Below are 14,949 nucleotides of genomic sequence, written 5' to 3'. Positions count from 1 at the left end.
CATTCTCGGAACCCATCGGCTGTATTCGGCATCTGACTTCCGGCAGATGGCGAATACAGCCTCTGGGGGCAGACCCCCAATTTTTTGGCATTCCGGTCTGATTTGGGCGGAGGAGGCGAATTTCGGTTTCCGACTTCCGTTTATACAGTACAGGCCAAAAGTTTGGACACACCTTCTCATTCAATGCGTTTTCTTTATTTTCATGACTATTTACATTGTAGATTCTCACTGAAGGCATCAAAACTATGAATGAACACATGTGGAGTTATGTACTTAACAAAAAAAGGTGAAATAACTGAAAACATGTTTTATATTCTAGTTTCTTCAAAATAGCCACCCTTTGCTCTGATTACTGCTTTGCACACTCTTGGCATTCTCTCCATGAGCTTCAAGAGGTAGTCACCTGAAATGGTTTTCCAACAGTCTTGAAGGAGTTCCCAGAGGTGTTTAGCACTTGTTGGCCCCTTTGCCTTCACTCTGCGGTCCAGCTCACCCCAAACCATCTCGATTGGGTTCAGGTCCGGTGACTGTGGAGGCCAGGTCATCTGCCGCAGCACTCCATCACTCTCCTTCTTGGTCAAATAGCCCTTACACAGCCTGGAGGTGTGTTTGGGGTCATTGTCCTGTTGAAAAATAAATGATCGTCCAACTAAACGCAAACCGGATGGGATGGCATGTCGCTGCAGGATGCTGTGGTAGCCATGCTGGTTCAGTGTGCCTTCAATTTTGAATAAATCCCCAACACTGTCACCAGCAAAACACCCCCACACCATCACACCTCCTCCTCCATGCTTCACAGTGGGAACCAGGCATGTGGAATCCATCCGTTCACCTTTTCTGCGTCTCACAAAGACACGGTGGTTGGAACCAAAGATCTCAAATTTGGACTCATCAGACCAAAGCACAGATTTCCACTGGTCTAATGTCCATTCCTTGTGTTTCTTGGCCCAAACAAATCTCTTCTGCTTGTTGCCTCTCCTTAGCAGTGGTTTCCTAGCAGCTATTTGACCATGAAGGCCTGATTGGCGCAGTCTCCTCTTAACAGTTGTTCTAGAGATGGGTCTGCTGCTAGAACTCTGTGTGGCATTCATCTGGTCTCTGATCTGAGCTGCTGTTAACTTGCCATTTCTGAGGCTGGTGACTCGGATGAACTTATCCTCAGAAGCAGAGGTGACTCTTGGTCTTCCTTTCTTGGGTCGGTCCTCATGTGTGCCAGTTTCGTTGTAGCGCTTGATGGTTTTTGCGACTCCACTTGGGGACACATTTAAAGTTTTTGCAATTTTCCGGACTGACTGACCTTCATTTCTTAAAGTAATGATGGACACTCGTTTTTCTTTAGTTAGCTGATTGGTTCTTGCCATAATATGAATTTTAACAGTTGTCCAATGGGGCTGTCGGCTGTGTATTAACCTGACTTCTGCACAACACAACTGATGGTCCCAACCCCATTGATAAAGCAAGAAATTCCACTAATTAACCCTGATAAGGCACACCCGTGAAGTGGAAACCATTTCAGGTGACTACCTCTTGAAGCTCATGGAGAGAATGCCAAGAGTGTGCAAAGCAGTAATCAGAGCAAAGGGTGGCTATTTTGAAGAAACTAGAATATAAAACATGTTTTCAGTTATTTCACCTTTTTTTGTTAAGTACATAACTCCACGTGTTCATTCATAGTTTTGATGCCTTCAGTGAGAATCTACAATGTAAATAGTCATGAAAATAAAGAAAACGCATTGAATGAGAAGGTGTGTCCAAACTTTTGGCCTGTACTGTATATAAGTAAATATGCTGAACCATTGCAATGGATTCAGAGTTTGCAGTGACGCCAGTTATGTTCCGCCTCGTTAGTTCACCGCGCGGAGTGTTTAACCTGGCAACAACTGCAGCCGGCTCAAACGTGATTGGTCAATATCACGCGGACTACATACAGCCTACAAAAACCTCAGAATTTAGAGAGGAGACACAGAATTCTAACAGACACAGAGGAAATTAAAAGAAAAAAAAAACACAAGAGTTTGCTATTTCATAACGTGCTGATTAGTTTTTTGGCTTTATGCTCAGCTAAGCAACTTTCTTAGAAATGAACAGGGGCCTCCAACGCTGTAACCAGTTCTCTTTATACATCCCTGGTAGCAACTCGAATTCAACTGGCGCACACCCCAGCATCGAGGTTCACAGCGAGCTAACAAATGAGGTGGGAATTCAAATGTACACAACGGTGTGCACACTGTCACACACATATGCAAACATGTAAGGGCACAGGCACATACAAAACTAGGCTATACAAACTCCTGTTTCACATCATGTTCAAATCCCTGCAGTCCTCATTAGTCATGTAGTACCATATTAGCATGGTGCCCAAGCTAACTACATTAACACACATGCATAGTAATCTCCGGGGAAATGTCCCCAGTTGTCCTTCCTGCTTGCTCTGACACTTGCATAATTAACCAGTATAATTGCATTCAAGACCACAAGATTATTAATTCAGCATACATGTAGAGCAGGGAGAACAGGAGAGACTGGGAAGCCTCTGCTGGAAATGAAATGATCCTGTACTGAATGATCAGTAATGATCTCCCTGAGTCCTCCTTCGGTTTACTGTTCACCTAGGGATGGGTAGCCAGTGCTATGATCTCATCAGTGCCGTCCACATGAACCCCTGACTCTGTGGTGAAAGCTGATATGCACTTAATGTGCTGATGTGTTTCATGAAGAAGGTCCTGAAAGTAAAACATAGTGCAATCACCACAGAATGATGTACTCTAACTAAGGTCCTTAACTTGAGCTGATACTGCTGAGATAACTGGATCAGACTTTGGTAGCGTGACTACTGTAACTGGTGAGGGCATCATACTAATGTCCATGACTGTATCGGAGAACACTACCAACGTGTAACACTGAATATCTTGGAATTCCTTGTGGGGTCTCAGCTGGTTGCCTGGAAACTCACTGGGATGAAAAGACTACAGGAAGTCACAGCGCTCTGCCAAGAAACACTAAACCCCCATATAATATATGGTAAATGGTGAACAGACTGCACTTGTGTGGCGCTTCTTGAGCCTTTCAACCACTCACTTTTACACTACATGTCACATTCACCCATGGAACAGCCACCAGGAACAATCAGGGGTTCAGTATCTTGCCCAAGAATACCTCGACATGAGGACCTGAAGATCAAACTGCTAATCTTCCGATTGGTGGACGGCCCGCTCTACCTCTACCTTAAAACCACAGCCCCTTGTGCTTTGCTGTCATCATTTTGGGTCCAACATGTAGTGCATTCCCCAGTTTGTTTGATTTTAACCACACATCACTGTCACAGAAACGTGTGGAGCATGAGCTGGAACAGTTAAATGTTCCGGAGACCTGAAGAAAAGGCTCAATGAACGTTGTTTCTATTAGTATAATTTTAGATTTAATTCAGAGACTGAGATAAGCTTGTTCCAGGCCCACTGTGAAATAGATTAAAAATGACTGTCAAACAATGCTGGTATAAACTTACACAACACAACATAAAACTACTGTATATTAATTTACATTTTGGCAAACTGGCACCATTAAAAGTACGCTGAATTAGCTATTAACAGTTCTTTTTTGTGCAATATCCACAAACGTCCAGATGACTATCTCTGAATTGCTCTGATACTGAAGCAATCTTTAAAACCTGATGATTCTCAGGTAAGTTCTGCAGGTATAGGGAGCCGGTTTTCTTCGCTGATATTAGTGAGGACCATTTGAGGTAATGACATCCACAGAGTGTTCAGATCTGACTGTAATAAGGCTCCATATCACAGGGCCAGACTACAATAACTACCTTTCTTTTGTTTTTAGACCCTTTTGCACCTTTTCCTTTCATCTCGCGTTGTATCTTTGCCTCACTTCTCTCCCTCTGTGCCCTCATTCTTCTCTACTGCGCCCCCTCAGGGAGACAAACCTCACAATTTACAAGTGTCTGATCTAGTATGACCTTTGTCAGTCAGCTGTGACCAAGCATGACAGAACAGGGTTAAGAGAAGAAAGTTAAGCATACCTCCTCACTGCTATTGTGCCCCATTTATTCCACGCCTTGGTGTGTAGTGGAAATAATGTTCCTGTCCTTATTTGACATCATAGACGTTTGGTCATGTACTTTCCACGTGAAGATATGACGTCCAAGGTACCCTGGCGGCATTGGTTGATGACATTCTGGGACGCCGTGTCAATTTCAGCCTGTTACATGCATTGTCTGTTTTCAAAATACACTTCTGTTTTCACAGGAAATGCACAGTTTGCACACAGTCTCTTTCAAAACATAATAATTAACATAATTCTAGCATAACAGCTAGCAAACGCACACAAAGACACATCGAAGTATACAGTGCCTACAAAACTTCTAACTTTACTTTGTTGAGCTTCACAGTTGGAGAAGTAATAACCAGTGCAGCATCCTTGTGCACTCAGCATGGGAAGCTACTGCATCGTATGTCGTAACCTGCAATTCAGTTGGCGCTGTCATCGTACTCAATGTCACACCCAAGTTTATTAGCTCCATGTCGCACAGTGTAGCTGCACCAAACTATGTATAGGAGGCGTAACTTTCACAAAGACTAGTTAAGACCAGTTGAACAATTCTAACATCAAACGTTTACTAATACTTTATCAATCACCGCACACTCATCCCCCCATTATGCTTCAGAGCGTCCACTCTATATCTGTGCACAGAGCAACACACTGTGCTGTAAATCAATACAAATTCTATATTTGGCACTGAATGCAGTCAGAAACTAATCCAAGTACTGTATGTATGTGTGCCTTTTCTGGAACAGGACTCTTGTTCTGTTGTCTCACCAGGAACAGACCAGGTTTGGAGGAATTACAGACACAATATATTAAGTTAGTTTCATCATGACGTTCTCCATAAATTGTTTGGTAAATACGTTGTCTAAGAACAGTGAAAAACAAACTGCTGTCTTGTCCAGGAAACAGTGTGAGTCCTTACACTGTGATATACGACATGGTTTCCTCTGGCCTGATGTAAAAAGGGGAAACAGCACAGGGCGGTAAAGGCTGCTGCTTAACTTGATTTTGTGTGTTGGAGCTTTGATGTTCACCCAAAGTGCAGTCAGTACCTGCAGGGCTTCTGACCTCTCACTGCCAAAAAGAAGCAAAAAAAAAATGGCTGAATTCAGACCAGTTTCTAACCCTGGTGAAAACCCAATCATACAACACTCACTGAGCTGATGACCACTTACTTATTCAGTGGAAACTCTCACTCTGGAGCACTCTGGAACAGCAAACTACAAAGTCACCTGTCGTCTTATAACGCTGATGCTCCAGCAGAGCCTTTTTTGAATCTTCTTGCACAAACATTTGGTTAAACTGTGAGTATTCTGTCATTGACTGTTCCTCTGTCAATTGTTAAAGCGCTCATTTGCTTGGAGAAAGTACACAGTAATCTAAATTAGCAAGATATTGAAAATTAGTACTTTTGCAGCACTCCCCATTAGGGGTCGCTAAGGGGTAGTGATGGCCAAATGAAGCCTCATGAAGCATTTTCTTTATTTCATGAGCCCACTAGATGGCACTTTTTGTTCAACAAAAGGTTGAAAGCACACTGAATTGCCATTCATTTGAGCCTCTCTCTTTAAACCATGAGCGCCATCTAGTGGGCTCAGAAAATAACGAAAATGCTTCATGAGGCTTCATTTGGCCATCACTACTAAGGGGCCATATTTCTTTGTGCCCTCAAATTCTTTGTTTACTAATGTAGACACATGGTAGGTGCACTCAAACACCAGAGCGATGTCGTTGCCACACGCATGTCTTCCCGAGTGCCTATTTTTTTCAGAATTTAGTTCAAGTTTTGGAACGCACCAGCTCGCACCGCATGTCATTAGATGAAGATCAACCAATCACAGCCGGCAGATATCTTTCCCTTCATCCGCAAATATCAAACTGTGATAAATATGGAAAGTTAATCATGTTCGTGCAGGGCTGCCAGAGCTTTACATCTGTCTCGCGGACAATCAGCCGACACACAAACAGCGCCTGGAAGAAGATCAGCTCTGCACTCAGGATTTCAGGTACACGGCTATGATACGGTGCTTGTTAAGGTTGCTTAGCAACCTCAGATGCAATCTGCTGCCATGAGTAGCACCCAGTGTTTGACCTAGCTTTTTCCAGGCAGATAAAGAAGCGGGTTGTGTACGGCCCCCAAAGCTTCACAAGGGGGTGGGAGGCCTTGAATTTAAGGGGTGTAAGAAAACTTTTTTTTTGTGAATAAAACTAAATGAAAGTTGTATTTTTAAAGTTTAGATTATCATTTAAAATATTAACTTTGAAAGAAATCTCAAACGATAATGGCACAATGAAGACCTGCTACATTAATAGAGCCAGTGTTTCCCAAAGAATTACTGTAGATAAAAATCAAAATGTGGCAGCAGATATTTTAATCGTGGCGTGCCGCCACAAAATGGAACCCTGAGAGCTTTCACTTTCTGCTAAACAGCCTCGTCTTGCATTAGAAAAGTACACAGTTAAAACAACGAAAAAGCTTATCGAACAGTGGCCAAGTGTCAGGGAGGAGAATCTCTGATGTAACATTCACAGGAAATTGTTGCCCAAAATTCATCCAAATCACTTGTTCCTGCTTTTATCGTGTTCACTGTTTGAGTTAACTGTATAGTTTATTAGTCGTTGCACTGAAGATAATATGAAAGATCCATAAAATATGTCACTTCGTCAGGTTTTTTAAGGACAAAAGTTGGGAACTACTGATCTAGATGACAACAATATTAGCAACTATTTGTCATTTTTTGAGCAAAGATGCCGACAACTTCAGCCTCTATAAACTGAGAATTTGCTGGTTTCTCTGTTAACATAATTGTAGATTGAATATGTTTGAGTCTTGGACTGTTGGTCAGAAAAAATAAGCTATTTTAAAATGCCTTTTGACACTTTACAGACTCAAAAATAATCTGCAGATACATCAGCAATGAAAATCACTAACTGTAGTTGCCAAGCTTCCTTCAAAAGTGACTGGTGTTATTGCACAATGTCTGTGTTGGTGGATGTCAGAGGTTGGCGGGTCTCTCACTGCACCCTTCTGTATTATTATGCTTTTAGCTCTGTGATTAATACAGGGAAGGAATGTTGTCAGTGCAGCTTACATCTGTCTGATCAGGGCCAGTGTGGCAGAAATAGCCCATCACAAGAGGCTGAGTCATTCGAGCAAAATAGTTTTTGGTCAAAGTCAAATTGCTGCTCATTTTAATTTTCTCAACGCACGGAGAAAAGGCAGCACCAGCACGAAAATCTAATCTGCAGAGCTCAGGACAAGATTCAGAAAATTTATGAGCTGAAGAATCTGTTCACATATAATGTACCTAATCAGTGTCAAAGGTCAGGTAAGGTTTGTGGCTACAATGGGAAAATGGCAACTTGCTCACATGAATAGCAGGTGACTACTGATGGTGTGGTACAAGGGAGAAACCCAGTTTACTCTCCTTGTTGCTTCTGAAATTGAGGGTATATACCTTCATGTTTTGTAGTTTTACAAGACAAGAAACAATCTGACGACATAAAATGACATACAAAGGAAAAACTGCTCAGCTGAAACATTATTAGTTGTGTGTGAGCTACACTGGCAGTGGTTTGTGATATGATGCTCACCAACTGAAGGACATGAGGATTTACTCACATTCTTGACAACTTGACAACCGTAATCACTGATGAAATGTAGCCCACAGGCACATCTGTAAAACCTGATATGTTGCTCTTTGGAAAATACATGATTTTATCTTATTTATTATAGAGGTCGGGGGGAAAATCAGTACAGCATGGTAATGCGCTATTTGTGTGTATCATCACACAGTGCCAAGTATTGATTTTTTAAAGAATATAAATTATTAATATTACAAATACAATTTCAACTTCACGTAGCCTACTTGAGTAACATAATCAATTACTTTTTCGGTCCACCGGATACATTTTGCAGCAAAAGGTTTATGCAGAATATCACAACATACACTCACCGGCCACTTTATTAGGTACACCTGTTCAACTGCTCATTAACGCAGATAGATAATCAGTCAATCATGTGGCAGCAGCTTAATGCATTTAGTCATGTAGACATGGTGAAGACGAGCTGCTGGATCCATCCTGCCTTGTATCAACGGTTCAAGCTGCTGCTGGTGGTGTAATGGTGTGGGGGAGATTTTCTTAGAACCAGCTGAGCATGGTTTAAACACCACAGCCTGAGGAATGATTCCAGCACCTTGTTGAATCTTTGACAGCAAGAATTATGGCAGCTCTGAAGGCAAAAGAGGGTCCAACCTCGTACTAGCAAGGTGTACCTAATAAAGTGGCCAGCAAGTGTGTTTTATTGCAATACTCAGCATATCACAACATATTTAAAACCACAGTAGTATTGAGATATGGTATCATGGATCCTCTGGTAATTCCCATCCCTATCATCTTAGCAGCTCTGCTCATATCAAACTTCCATCATGTTTTTCATTTATAGGAAAACAAAAGCAAAATGCACCCCTCTGTGTTGCTCCTGTATATGAGAGGATTGTGAGGATGGGAATCCCCACACAAAGAGGGAGGGTGAAGCCTCTCCTTACATCAGGACAGGCAGCACATCCCAAATCAAGAGCAAGTAGGGCGAAGCTGGCCCTGACATCTCCAGCGCTGACACATCGCGCCAAACCATTCAGAAAATTAATTACTTTAATGTTAGGTGCCTCAACTGGCACATAGTACCCCTATATTAAAGATGACTCGAGACTTTTGCAGACTCTTATCCAGCCTTTAATTCGGCACACGTCTAGTGGCTCACAATAACTCGCTTCTGCCTTTTTATTTAACGTAATGCCAACTTTTAGGAATGATGTGGACGGGTAGCAGCGGCAGAAAATTAAGCAACGAGTGAACGATGTTTGGCTGTGAGGCGAACCACCTCTTAAAAACAATTGTGGTGTTTCTATGTGGTGCATATTAAAGAAATAAACCCAAACAACTATGTGTTTCTAAGCTACCTCCTGTTATGTGTCATTACGGATGAACCTCACACAGCCACTCGGTGTTTTGACCGGGATTCAGCGAAACGTTTCCTCCACACGGGGGAGAATGACACATATGCGGGTTACGGAGCGATGGGCCGCTGCTGGAGACCGATATGACAGCATACAGCACCTCAACGTTACACAGCAACAATGGAGACGACCTACCTGGGATAAAATAACCTGCCGGTGGATCATTCTCCAACGGGAAGGGTGAGGACTCGAAGGGGTACACGCCTGCTAATTTCCACCGAGCTCCATTTCGACGGTAAAAGGCAGGAGGGACACAAACAAACGGCGGACCGATTAAAGGGCCGATGAGGCACGCGACAGAGAGGCTGTAGTCACATCCTTTCCTCTTCCCCTGGACCAAAGTAAAGCTAGCTGAAATGCAACACACACTTCCCGCCCGCTGCCAAAATTACCCATTAAGCTCGACTCGTGAGTTTTTTTGGCCAATATTTCAAATTAAAAAATACATTTTAATGTTATAAATACCCGTGCAACAATTATTTCCATTTTAAAATTAATTTTCTTATCAATTTGAGCAACTGCAAGCTGAAATACGCTTTTATTTCGAAGGTAGCACTTCCGGTTACATTCGAGATGAATGCGTCCGGTGGAGCTGGGTACCAGTTTCCTGACAGCCAATCACAACACGCGCTTTTGTTCTCGCGTGCGCTGCCTCCTCCTCTCTGCCTCCCGATATAAACATATATAAATAAATATTATAAATAATATAATATAATATATGTGCATATATGATATGATAAATGAATAAATAATATTATTTTTACAGCCTATGATATAAACACGTTGTTTGCGCACGCGCGCAGCTATGATGCACATCACTCTCTCCGCTCGTGCATCGTTTTCCCTCAGAGAGCTGCAGCTGATGTGAGGAGGAGAAAATACTCCTCACCTCAGCTTGTAACTGGAAGCATACTGGGAAACACTTAAGGAAGTATGTACCTTAGTGGGAGCTTTGGAAAATACTGAGTATTAATGTGGTAGATATTACTGGGACCTCAGTTTAGTGAGGGACTGTTCGTTATTTATGAGAGGAGGGGTGGGCATATCAAGTAATTTTCTAAGCACTGAGGAGGGACTGATGTTTTCTATTTTGGCTCAGGGGACAGACACAACTTTTAAAGGTTGTATTTTGTATTTACTCTCTCCCCGCCATTAACAAGATTTTCTCCGACCTCGTCACATATCAACGTTTGGTCATGGACTTTCTAGTTTTCAGCATTTTTTCTCCGTTGATTCATCAGACGAAGAATAATAAACATAGCACACGCCACAACACAAGCGCTGGAGCCGGCATTTCGAACCTGAATGACTACTGGTATCTTGCGTTGCTACTACGCATGAGGTAGGCCTATGTCTGCACATCAGCCATGCCAACTGGCATGAAGTTGTGTCTCATTTCTTAGGGAAAGATCTCTACACTATTATTTCTCACTTCCCTCATCAAGGGTTATCTCGCAAACGAGGGCACTCAATACCAAGTGGAAGATTTAAGGGGTAGAAATGGGACAGGCCCATGGTTTGGTTTAGTCAGCAAAAACACGTCACATCACAAAATGCTATAGATTTTCCTCTGAGTCATGTGTGCAGTTTTCTCTTTGATGATTTACTTCTGTCTCTTTTACTGCGTGATAAAATGAGTTCCTTTCTTCTCTGTCAGGAAGGTTTGCTGATCTAAATCATTAAAGTTATTTACCAGTGATAATCACATATCTTCACTTTTAGTGATTTTCAAGTTATAGTTTAAAGCCCAATCCCAGTACACCCCTTGCCCCCAACACTTGGCACCTGCCCCTCTGTTTTCAAGTTCACAACACATTCTCACTCCGACCTCGTCACATATTGACGTTTGGTCATGGACTTTCCACTAGTGATGGCCAAATGAAGCCTCATGAAGCATTTTCATTTTTTTTCCTCCAATAACAAAAACACGTGGTTAGGTTTAGGAAAAAAGAACAGGGTTTGGCTTTACAGTCTTTCAGGATGTGTTCTTATGGTTGAAAATCAGAGTTTGTTGGGCAGTGAAACCAACGAAAAAGGCATCCTTAAACCTCAGCATGATTCGCGGCCTGTTGCTGTTATAGTTTAACAGTGCCCAGCGGCATCAGAGGGAAACACGAAGGACACGACAAGGACGAAAGTTAAGGCGGCGAAAGTCCGAGTGGGTCAGGTGGAAGGGGCGATGGATGGGTCCAACAAACACTGACTTTCACCACAGAGAGCAATGTTTGCATCCCCTAAGATTCTAGAGCCAAAGCCTGTTATTTTTTCCTAAACCTAACCACGTGTTTTTGTTATTGGAGGAAAAAAAAATGAAAATGCTTCATGAGGCTTCATTTGGCCATCACTAGTGGAAAGTCCATGACCAAACGTCAATATGTGACGAGGTCAGAGTGAGAATGTGTTGTGAACTTGCAAAACAGAGGGGCAGGTGCCAAGTGTCGGGGGCAAGGGGTGTATTGGGATTGGGCTTTAAACTATAACTTGAAAATCACTAAAAGTGAAGATATGTGATTATCACTGGTAAATAACTTTAATGATTTAGATCAGCAAACCTTCCTGACAGAGAAGAAAGGAACTCATTTTATCACGCAGTAAAAGAGACAGAAGTAAATCATCAAAGAGAAAACTGCACACATGACTCAGAGGAAAATCTTATAGTTTGATCCTTTAGTATTTTCTTTTTCTGTATTGTGATTCACAGAGGAATTCAGGGGAGCTCAACCTGATCCAAAATCTCAGACTCTCTCTTTGATCTTCTGAAAGAGGTAACCCTTTCAGGTATAGTGGTCACTACAATGGACAGCTATTTAAAAGACATTTTCTTGTATGTACATGGGTTTCGATGCTATAGTTGCATTTAAGTCACTAGAGTGGACCCTAGTGCTTCATACCATACACTGCCACCCAGTGGCCAGGTGTTGTCAGTGCAATGCAAGTACAGTCAAGTAACATCTAAAGGAGTAACACAGTTGAATATATGTTGAGAGGAAATTGCAATTAATCATCGATCCACTAAACTGGGCATCTGTAAGGCGTGTGATTTGAACCCCAATGCAGCACTCTAGAAGTCAGTAATAGTTGGTAATGCCCTTTAATTAAACAAAGGCAAAGAAGGCGATTGGTCAGATGAAGAAACCGTTATCAGTTTGTCCTTCAGGTAGTGATGGCCAAATGAAGCCTCATGAAGCATTTTCTTCATTTTCTGAGCCCACTAGATGGCGCTCATGGTTTAAAGAGAGAGGCTCAAAGAATGGCGATTTAGTGTGCTTTCAACCTTTTGTTGAACAAAAAGCGCCATCTAGTGGGCTCATAAAATAAAGAAGATGCTTCATGAGGCTTCATTTGGCCATCACTACCTTCAAGCTCAGAGCCCACACACAGTCTCTGGGCTCAGGGGCCAGGGAACAGACTGGGCCAAACCTGGAAACGGGGCCGAGAACAAGGACGTGAGTCCAAGGACCCGTATAGTTCAGTCTGCTGGCAGGCAGAAGTGACAGAGAGGGGCTTACTGATGGCGTGGTCAAGAAGGCGAGGGGTCGGGAACCAGAAGAGCAGTCCAGCAAAGCAGCAGAGCCGACAAGGGACAAGCAGGAGGTAGGTAGATGCCAGGCGAAGGATTGAGGAGCCGATAGATAGGTGAAAGGAGAACACACACAAGGCAGCCTGTGGTGTCTCACAGACAGTTTCTGAGCTGCAGCAGGTGGGAACACTTGCGCTGAACTGTCATCGCAGGAAAACACCACACATCCATAGGCAGATGGAAACCAGAGACGCTGAGGCAGAACTCATGGTTGGGGACAGGAGGCTGGTGAGTTTGCTGGGAAACAGACCATGCGGGCAGGTCAGAGGTCGGTAACAGGAGACTGAGCAGGAAGAAGTGCTGGAAAGACTTGCATGTGGGCAAAGAACAATCTGGCAAAGAGAGTCTATAAAGCAACAGTCTTTATAGCTGCAGGAGGTGATGATCTACAGGTGAGAGGATTGGCCTGATGAGGTGGGTGTGGCAGACAGGCAGGAGCGCGAAATGTCCAAATCCATCCACAACATTCTGTATCGTCTTCTTAAGCAAACTAAAGATTATTTTCTTTACATTGGACCTGAATGAATTTTTCTTGCACAATCTGTCAGCTTATTAATAAGAAATCAATTCCAGAGGTTTACAGCATCTCACACGTTTTTCTGTAAAGTCAGACCCTGACAGTGACGATGCAGTGGACTCATCTGACAGGAGCTTAGAGCTAGAATCCTGTGTTAGTTCTGAGCTGACGGAGTTTAAGCCTCCTGCTGTATACTGACTCACAGTCAGTGCATCAGCTGTCTTTTCACCTTTCAATACGGCAGCACGAGAGGCATAATCAAACACACGGAGGTCACAGAGGTCACATTAAGACAGGTGAGCAGATGGTTAGACTAAAAGTGAGGTCCTGCCTCTTTTGAATACGTATGTCAAACAGTTTGCAACAAATCAAAGTGTTGCACAAATTCAGTGTTTCCCAAACATTTTGGGCATACGGCATCAGGACCTGTTGTAAAGGAGGCTTGTTTATTACCTGTAACCTACCATTCCTTTGGATGTCCTCATCACAGATACATATACTTTTGTCGGTTCTTCTTTGAAATGATCACCTTCCTCCGATACATTAGTCATTATGTCATTGCTGTTGTAAATGGTTATGAACCAGGATACTGGTGTTGATACGCTTTGTTTTTAGTGCTATATGGAAGGTTCTAGTGCCACCTAGAGGTGGAGATTGTTGTATCTTCAACCTCCATCCTTCAGATCCTGCCTCTGGCAACTTTATAGCTTTTTTAAAAGTTTTTTTAAATCATGCTTTTTATTGTTTACAGGACCGGTTATTTGTATCTTTGTGATCCTGCCCCAACTTTTGTCACCTGCACAGGACAGACACACCTACCTACTGTGTGTACAAGACCACTTCAAGGCACATTTATCAAAGTAAATATAAATGTAGAAACAAATATACAATAACTAAATAAACACACACACACACACACACACACACATATATATATATATGTATGTGTGTGTGTGTGTGTGTGTATATGGCGTGGTCAACACAGCACAAACATTTATTGGACTCCCCCTGAGACTCTATGGACTCCACAGAGACTATGGATTCTATGGCCTCTACAGACTCTATGGACTCTACAGAGACTCTATGGATTCTACAGACTCTATGGCCTTTACAGACTCTATGGATTCTACAGACTCTATGGACTCTACAGACTCTATGGCCTTTACAGACTCTATGGATTCTACAGAAACGCTGCTGACTTTACAGAAACTCTACTGACTCCACAGAAGCTCTACAGAGACTCTCCTGACTCTACAGAGACTCTATGGAAGCTACAGACTCTACTGACTCTAAAGAAACTCTAGACTCTACAGAAACTCTATGGACTCTACAGACTATGGGCTCTACAGAAACTTTACTGACTCTACAGAAATTTTACTGACTCTGCAGAGACTCAACTGACTCTAAAGAAACTCTACAGAGTCTACAGAAACTCTTCTGACTCTACAGAAACTCTACTGACCCTAAAGAAACTTTACTGACTCTACAGAGACTCTATGGACTCTACAGAGACTCTCCTGACTCTACAGAGACTCTATGGACTCTACAGACTCTACAGAAACTCTACTGACTCTACAGAAACTCATCTAACTCTACAGAAACTCTACTGACTCTAAAGAAACTCTATGGGCTCTACAGAAACTCTACTGACTCTGCAGAGACTCAACTGAGTCTAAAGAAACTCTACAGAATCTACAGAAACTCTTTTGACTCTACAGAAACTTCACTGACTCTACAGAGACGCTATGGACTCTACAGAATCTCTACAGACT

At 42.6% G+C, this 14,949-nt stretch overlaps 1 protein-coding gene across 4 annotated transcripts in view; it reads right to left on the bottom strand.

Annotated features, from left to right (window-relative positions):
* Positions 1 to 9,423, bottom strand: part of hecw1a (HECT, C2 and WW domain containing E3 ubiquitin protein ligase 1a) — a 97,306-nt gene extending 87,883 nt beyond the window's left edge. For 2 of the 4 annotated variants that reach the window (XM_033638844.2, XM_033638846.2), the window contains exon 1: positions 9,216 to 9,423. Coding sequence is in view for 2 of the 4 variants with exons in the window: in XM_033638843.2 (XP_033494734.2) it covers positions 9,216 to 9,245 (30 nt within the window). In the remaining 2 variants the exon portion in view is untranslated. The remainder of the gene's footprint in view (positions 1 to 9,215) is intronic. The other 2 variants (XM_033638843.2, XM_033638845.2) reach the window with 1 other exon arrangement.
* Between the last annotated feature and the right edge of the window lie 5,526 nt (positions 9,424 to 14,949).

This window comes from Epinephelus lanceolatus, chromosome 20 (assembly GCF_041903045.1).
Source record: "Epinephelus lanceolatus isolate andai-2023 chromosome 20, ASM4190304v1, whole genome shotgun sequence".
Taxonomy (NCBI): Eukaryota; Metazoa; Chordata; class Actinopteri; order Perciformes; family Serranidae; genus Epinephelus; species Epinephelus lanceolatus.
This window is presented reverse-complemented; position numbering and strand designations above follow the sequence as displayed.